The following is an 8,209-nucleotide window of genomic DNA, read 5'->3' as shown; positions in this document are numbered from 1 at the left end:
AAAATTTATACTTTTTTTTTTTTTTTTTTTTTATCCAAAAACCTCTGCTTATAGAAAAGAGAACCAATAAAAACCAATACATACGAATAAGTTATATTTGTTACGCTTTTAAAGGGGCATGTTTTATACTATTAGATTTTCACTGAAAAGAAAGTAGGACACAAAGTTGTTACCTGTGCCTCGAGCTGCTCTGCGGTTCATCATTACTCTGAGCTCGAATGCAGCTTTTAGCAGCCATTGGTTGCTTTGTAGACGTGCTGCAACTTCAACTTTGCTGTTGCTTTTGTGTGAAAGACAATCATCCTCAGCGCAGAGGCTGTCGTTACAAACCTTCAGAACTCAATCTGCTTGATGATTTAACTGCTTAAAAAGATGATTGATGTCATTTCTTCTTGCTGCTCCATGTTAGCATCTGTTCCGTAGTACTCTTTGAAAACAAAACAAATTGGTCAGTATTTGTAGATTAAGATTTGCACTAATAAGGTCTTGTTATTAAGAGAGTAACAGATCGTCTATTCATTGTCTGTCGCATCAGCAGGTTCCTGATTGAGTTTGTTTCCTTTCAGAAATCGAAGGAGGAGGCTCTGTATGAAAATGTTCCCAAAAAACGATGATCAAATACTGTAACTAATGGAAATGAAGTTCCTACAGGGCCCTGCCTCACACGTTTGGTTTGATTCATATTCATTGTCTGCCAGGATGTCTGTTTTGTTTTCACTCTTTGTGTCATATGTTTTAGTGTTATTGTGAAGTCTGAAATTTTGTTCTAATTTAGTGGTTTACCAGTTGAGCAAAATGTTCTATTTTTAGTTGATCATATGGAAATTTATCTAACGTTCATTATTAAATATAAATTTCAACCTTCACTGTGCTCATGGCTAATGGAGTGTTTCCCTATAGCAATACACTGGCTACCTCACCTGAATATGTTCTAGTTTTGTGTTGGATGTTATCTTTAGAATGGAAATATTGATATTTTATTTGTGAACATCCGCTTATTTCAGTTAATGTCATAAAACTAACGAGCTAATTAAGTCATTCATTTTCGAATTTCGGCATTGCTTGCAATGCAATTATTTAAAAAAGCACATAGGCTAGTGATGGGTGAAGCTCGAAAATGGATTTTTATTATCCCTTATTAGGCTTATTATTTTGCATTGTAGCAATTATGTGCTTAATTAGACCAGTCGGCTACCTTGAAACTGACTGAAACATTTGAATCCTTTGATATTTACACATTTCTACATTGATCGTCAGTTGTATGATATTGATTGAACTGATAAATGGTGCCATCTGGTGTGTTTTTGAAGAACTGCAGTTAAACAGCATCAGCACTGTGAGCTCAACAGGAAACAGACTATTCTGCCAGTATTCTGACTATGACCAACCAGAATGTGACTGAAAATAGGCTACTATATCAGCCATTCTACGTCAAAATTTCACATTTGATTCAATGTGTTACTTGCTAATTATTTGTGAAATTTGCTAGCAGTTTCTAACTGAAAATGGTTTCAAAACCAATTTTGGCAAAGACAGCATTCATCTGGATTGAAACTGTGTTTTAACATTCCTAAAAGGAAAATGCAGTAAATTAGTAAATTATACTTCATAAAGACTTTATGATTCTGCTGTTGATGATCTTAAAGGGGTCCTATTATGCTTTTTCCACTTTTTCAACTTTAGTTAGTCTGTAATGTTGCTGTTTGAGCATAAACAAAGATCTGCAACGTTACAAAGCTCAAAGTCCACCGTGCCGGTGATGCAGTGTTGCCAGATATTGCTATGAAAACAAATAAAAACCGAAAAATAAATAAATAAAAAATAAACCGAAATGAGTTCAAATCTTTTGTAAATAAGGTATGATAAAGATATCGCTAACCCTAAACTGCAACTTCCCGCTCTATTAACTTTCTAAAGTGTCAAATTAAAGGTGACCTATTATGCCCCTATTTACAAGATGTAAAATAAGTCTCTGATGTCCCCAGAGTGTGTATGTGAAGTTTTAGCTGGTGCTCCCGCCTCCCCTTTCAGAAGAGGGTGGAGTTTCTAGAGCTCACGCACCGGCATGCCAGCAATAACAAAACACTCTCTCACGCACTGGAAATGTCAGAAACTGCTAGTTCAGCCATATATGTTTGAACCGGTGTCGTGCCGAATTCTGCACCCTGCCAGATTATTTATGCATCGCGTGCTAACACGAACTTTATAAGTCCCGAATATGATTATGAGCAAGACAAATTCAAGCGGTCGATTTCACATTGCTTTCATATGCAATTTTTAACCACCACATTCCTATTCACAATCATTCTGGTAGCACGTGAAGGCAGCATCATTGAAAACAGACAGACAATGGTAGCTTTAGCAACATTATTAGCCTTACAGAGTGCAAGAAGCTCTTTCAGAAAGGCAATTTGGAAAGCAAACGCGTGATACTTACTTCTTCTAGATGGCGGAACGTTAGCTGGATCACGAACAGTTGGCACTGCTCTATCCTTCAGGAGCAACTTTTGTGCAAAACCTGCTTTATACTGACCCATATTCACAAAGCAGTCCGGTGTAAAATGATTCGCGCAGACATAAACTAATTTCTGTAGAGTTGAGGGAGCATTTTATTCGAAAACAAAATTAATCCACCTCGTCTTCAGCAGCTCAGATTTCGGGAGTAAATGGAGAGAGCTATGTGGATTAATACATCCAGCAACAGAACACCTAAAACGCCGTCACATGCTTGAGGTATTCGGCCAATCACAACGCACTGGATAGCTGGCCAATCAGCGTACACCTCGCTTTTCAGAACGATGAGCTTTGTAAAAATCTACGCGTATCAGAAAGGCGGGGCATAGAGGAGACACAATAATGTACATTATGTGGAAAATAATGTGTTTTTTTTGGTTCGGTTACATCAGAAATAAGTTTCTCAGTTATGAGGAGAATAAGAAACTGGCTCTGATCTAGCACACAGAGAACGATTTGACTGAAAATTTATCAGAAGAGATAAAAGAAAGGTAGTGGTCATCTACGTAATTCAGAAAAAGAGGCGGCTTTTCTGCATTAGGTATTTTTTATTTATTTTTTTTACTCTTTGTACAGCAGTTATTGTTCATTCTAAATATATTTTTAATGTAGAATATGTGCTACATAAATACATGAAATGTAGAACATATAAAAAAGTGCTCGTGGCTCGTCTGACAGTGGGTGCCCCCCCACGCATAAAAGTGAAACTCCACCTATGGTTCATACCATGGGCGCTAAACATTCTTGCAAACAGTCTAAATTATACATGCAGACACTCATATGAGGAGCTTTAAATAGTAGATTAGTCGTTTAGAGAACAAATTTTATTTTTGAACATTAAAAATTTACCGAGGTCCGAACCTTGGTGACCTCATAGCTGGCTACTGGCATGCTCTCACCTACAAGCTGTCCACCCACCAGATCAAACCACATTTCTGAAGAATACTGACCACAGCAGGTTTCAGTTTGACTCAGATGATGAGCTGCTAGTGCCACAATGTGAGATGGCATTTACTCATTTCCTTAAACTTGCATGGACTTCTTTCTTCTTTTAAACACAAAAATAAGATATTTAGAAGAATGTTGGTAACCCAATAGTTTCTGGTCCCCATCAAAGTCCCTTTAAGGCAAGTCATGTCACTCGGCGGCCATCTTTGAAACACCTCTCGGGCATGCAAGTGCAGCTCCTATCACTTTGAATGGGGAAACATCAAATTCTCCAAAACTGTTCACTAAGCTCACGATTCAATTTTATATTTGAAATCACCAATTAAATCTGACTACAATTGTGTCATAACTGTTGTTTCTTTTGCTCAAATAGCGTTATAACAAGTTTATTTTTCAGGCTAGATCAGCCAGTGCGCATGCGCAGTCCTGAGCGCACGTCTCAAGCGCTGACTGTTTCTATAGCAACCGGGACTTCTAACGGCAGCTGCAGTGACGCGCTGACTTTACCGATTAGCGATTGGCTCTTTCATTCAGAAGGCGGGGCTTCCTGCGATTGAGCGGCCATATTAAGCGTTGCATTTTTCCCCCATTCAAAACTATACGAGTTACACGTCTCGGGTATTCTATAGTCATTGTCCCCTTTGACTCCCATAGTCATACCTGTCAACCCTCCCGTTTTTCCCGGGATTCTCCCGTATTTTACCATTCTATCCTGCTATCATCCCGTTTAATCAGATATGATATTGATATGTGCGCAGGTAGTACGGTGGGAAGGAAACAATGGGAGAAGAAGACTCAGGTGGTGCTCCATTGAAAAAAACTAAATATACATGTAAATGTATATTTACATGTATAATGAGATATAGTTTACACTTCAAAAGGCTATTTAATTGATTAAATATGAGCACTGCAAGTTTCAAAGTCAGGTGCTGCGCTGCTTTGAAACGGCTATATTCCTGGTGAAAAGCGCCACCTGCTGGCAGAGAATGAATTTGCATTTTTCAATAAGCCCTTCTGCTCTTTGTTTAGTCTAAACTTTAGACCAAAGCCAAAAACGACCCTTATTTTTACGCAGAAAACACACAGTTGTAAATGTGAACTGGTGGATCGACAAGAAGATAATGAATTATAAAACTCTAAAGATATAACCTACACTAAGATATACTGTATTTATGTTACTAAATGAATATAATTGTTTGATAATAATAGTTTAAATTAATATAAAAATAAAATAATCAATATAACATAATACAATATAAAAATTGTATTTTTATATACAATAAAAATATATTAGAATATTTAGTCGTCCCCCCTTCCCTTCCCTTCCCTTCCCTTCCCTTCCCGTATTTTGGTACGCAAATGTTGATAGGTATGCCCATAGTACGGGACAAAAAAAAAAAATACTATGGAAGTCAATGGCTACCAGCAACTGTTTGGTTATCAACATTCTTTAAAATATGTATTTTTGAAAATGTTCAGTGTTAAATGATATAACGAAGAATGTTTACTGTTATTAAGTCTTAAAAATAGCCAGACAAGCATTTATATATAACCATATGTCATTTGTGCATTTCTCCCAGTAGGAGGGTCAAACGCTGTCACGGGAGGATTCACACACCAGATGAACAGCTCAAGTGTTTTAGATCAGACTTTTCACTGAGCAACTGAAGAAAATGTTTCACGTGTTCGTTTTGTTCTGTTTGTGCTGGTGGCGCCTGATTGGTAAGTTATAAATATATGTGTTTTTTTTGGGTTCATATTAGTAACATTCTTCACAGCTCTTAAAAGTCATGGAAAGTAATGTAACTTCAATTTCAAGGTTTACAAATGCAAATACTGTCTTAAAAATTATTTTAAAAATACTTCGGTAGTAACCATGAACAACAACAAAAGTATAAATTCATTAGTCAAAAAGTTTATCTACTGATCTATATGTCCCATATACAAAACACGTGGCGTTGATGATATAAAGAAGAATTGTTCATAATTGACTTTGTAGCTTCATACATTGTGTTCCAGATGAATGTTCTGCCGTTCTGAATGTTTTTCAATTCACATTTAGTTACAAACGACAGCTGATTTCAGGCTTTGTAAACCATCAGAGGCCTTAATCTGTGTAAAATCTGTTTGTTCATCAGGTGTGTTTGGTGAGTCGGTGTCAGTGACGGAGGGAGATTCTGTTACTTTAAAAACGAATGTTACTGAAATACGTGAAGGCGATGATGTACTGTGGAAATTTGGAGCTGGAAAGTCTCAAATAGCTAAAATGAAGAAAAAGAAACAAATCTTCTCCACATATAATGATACTGACGGGAGATTCAGAGACAGACTGAGGCTGGACGATCAAACTGGATCTCTGATCATCACAAACATCACAACTCAACATGCTGGAGTTTATCAACTAGAGATTAGTGGAGAGAAACTGTCATCAAAAACATTCAATGTTTCTGTCTATGGTGAGTAGAGATCTTTTGTGACCCTGGACCACAAAACCAGCAGAGGCGGACAGTGACTAAGTACATTTACTTGAGTATTGTACTTAAGTACACTTTTTGAGTATCTGTACTTTACTTGAGTATTATTTTTTCTGGGAACTTATGACTTTAACTTCACTACATCTGAAAGACAAATATTGTACTTTTCACTCCACTACATTTCTATCAAGGTCCTCGAAGTAGAAAGTCGTTACTATGTGGCAGCTTTGAAAGTCAGTGGGTGATTTTTTTCTTCTCTAATACGTAACGTAGGAAATTTACAAAATATCTTCATGGAACATGATCTTTACTTAATATCCTAATGATTTTTAGCATAAAAGAAAAATCGATAATTTTGACCCATGTTTTTTTTTGGCTATTGCAAAAAATATACCCAAGCGACTTAAGACTGGTTTTGTGGTCCAGGGTCACATTTGTAATGACCTTCAATGCCACAAATGCTGTCAAGTGTGTTTAAGTGATACTGAAACCAGAATATTCCTAAAACTATTTACATATTGAAGTGCTTGATCATTTTGTAGTTTGAGATGAAACACTCACTGACTGGCAACACACTACACCGAAAATAAGATTGTTGACTAGATTTACCCAGGTTTCTGTTTATTTTCTGACGTTTTCAGCTCGTCTGCCTGTTCCTGTCATCAGCAGTAACTCTTCACACTGTTCTTCATCATCATCATCATCATCATCACAGCAGAATTGTTCATTGGTGTGTTCAGTGGTGAATGTGGGTCATGTGACTCTCTCCTGGTACAAAGGAAACAGTTTATTGTCCAGCATCAGTGTGTCTGATCTCAGCATCAGTCTCTCTCTACCTCTGGAGGTGGAATATCAGGATAAAAACAGCTACAGCTGTGTGCTCAACAATCCCATCAGCAACCAGACTCAACATCTGGACATCAGCAAACTCTGTCACACATGTTCAGGTACGGCAGCGCTGAGATTAACGTTGATTCGATCTCTCAGTTATACAGTGCTATTGTTTGATAGTGTTTGTTGAAGATCAGATAGACAGATTCAGTCACACTAATGGCTCATTTTGTTCATTACAGAACAGGGCCTACCTTTATTGTACACAGTGTTGATTTCTGCTGCTGGATCTCTGTTGATTGTAGCTGCAATCGTGATCTTCTGCATCTGCAAGAAATGTAGAAAAACAGGTCAGAATTAAAGCCTATGTTGAAATATTTATCTCTAAGGCATACATTTCAATACAAGATTGAAAGCTTTGTGTTTTAACATGACTTTGTTTATTGTTAATGCAGTCGTGATCCAGGAGATATACAGAACTGATTTAAAACCAAAACCTCGAAAAACGGTAAGATCATTTATGACTGTTGCAGTCAGTTAGTCTGATTGAAGCTTGACGTTTAAAGTTTTGTGTGTAATATGACATTCAGTGAACAGATGTGGGTGGTCTGCCATGATCATTATTACCTTCAGTAATTGCTTGTTTTTATGTTATTTACTGTATGCACCTCAGTGTAAATACTAACATACAGTATCCTACTTACACAAATGAATTGGCGCAAAGCAAAACTTATTAGCAGACATAAAAATATTGTTTCCTCCAAAGAATAAGATATTATTTTTGATAAATTATCATTATATTTAATTATTAGTTCATCCAAAACTAAAAAAAGTTACAAACCCGCATGAGTTTATTTTAGGCAGTAAGGTTAGCCTCACTCACTCATTCACTTTCTTTGCATCTTTTCCCCCATACAATTAAAGTGAATTGTAACTGTCAGTCCCTTAGCCTACTTTCTGCGTTCCTCCACCTTTTGTGTTTCGCGGAATAAAGTAAGTTTATCTCCATCGCGGGCTAAACTTCCATGTTTGCAGTGGTCAGGGAGACTCGTGCCAAGACGCTCATCCAATTTTAATTGTGCTTTTTTTTTTATTTACCACCGAAAACAGTTTTCGATGTCTGTTATTACTCCAGATGTGAACGATCGGTTGTGCCCACGTACACACTTCAGCTTAATAAGGGGGGGAAATAGCACGCCCAAAGATGCTTATAATATGTGGAGATGGCAACTCTGCGCAAGCGCACTTGGCGAAGCAACTTCACAAGCATAAACAAAACTGACTGACCTAGACACGAGCTGTCTACATAGAAAAACAATGGAAAAGTAATGCAGTGGGAAAAAAACTCTTAAGGTTAGCTTGAAACAAAAATAACAATATATTATGGTTGCACGCTCTCGTTCACATTTGTAGGCCTACTCTGTAGTTAAAATATAGCCTAA

The 8,209-nt window shown here is 37.1% G+C and overlaps 3 protein-coding genes across 3 annotated transcripts in view; 2 read left to right on the top strand and 1 right to left on the bottom strand.

Annotated features, from left to right (window-relative positions):
- Positions 1–614, top strand: part of LOC107698548 (SLAM family member 5-like) — a 3,759-nt gene extending 3,145 nt beyond the window's left edge. Inside the window, exon 5 of the mRNA XM_016499586.1 lies at positions 567–614. Within this exon, the coding sequence (XP_016355072.1) occupies positions 567–614 (48 nt within the window). The remainder of the gene's footprint in view (positions 1–566) is intronic.
- Positions 1–8,209, bottom strand: part of LOC107698570 (uncharacterized) — a 120,717-nt gene that overhangs the window by 13,507 nt on the left and 99,001 nt on the right. The window lies entirely within an intron of this gene.
- LOC107698589 (SLAM family member 5-like) lies at positions 5,102–7,252 on the top strand. Its single transcript, XM_016499639.1, has 4 exons — positions 5,102–5,184; positions 5,601–5,918; positions 6,578–6,883; positions 7,010–7,252. Exons 1-4 carry the CDS (start codon positions 5,136–5,138, stop codon positions 7,126–7,128), a joined length of 792 nt encoding a protein of 263 aa, XP_016355125.1. The 5' UTR covers positions 5,102–5,135; the 3' UTR covers positions 7,129–7,252.

This window comes from Sinocyclocheilus anshuiensis, unplaced genomic scaffold (genome assembly GCF_001515605.1).
Source record: "Sinocyclocheilus anshuiensis isolate Anshui unplaced genomic scaffold, SAMN03320099.WGS_v1.1 scaffold118, whole genome shotgun sequence".
NCBI lineage: Eukaryota > Metazoa > Chordata > Actinopteri > Cypriniformes > Cyprinidae > Sinocyclocheilus > Sinocyclocheilus anshuiensis.
This window is presented reverse-complemented; position numbering and strand designations above follow the sequence as displayed.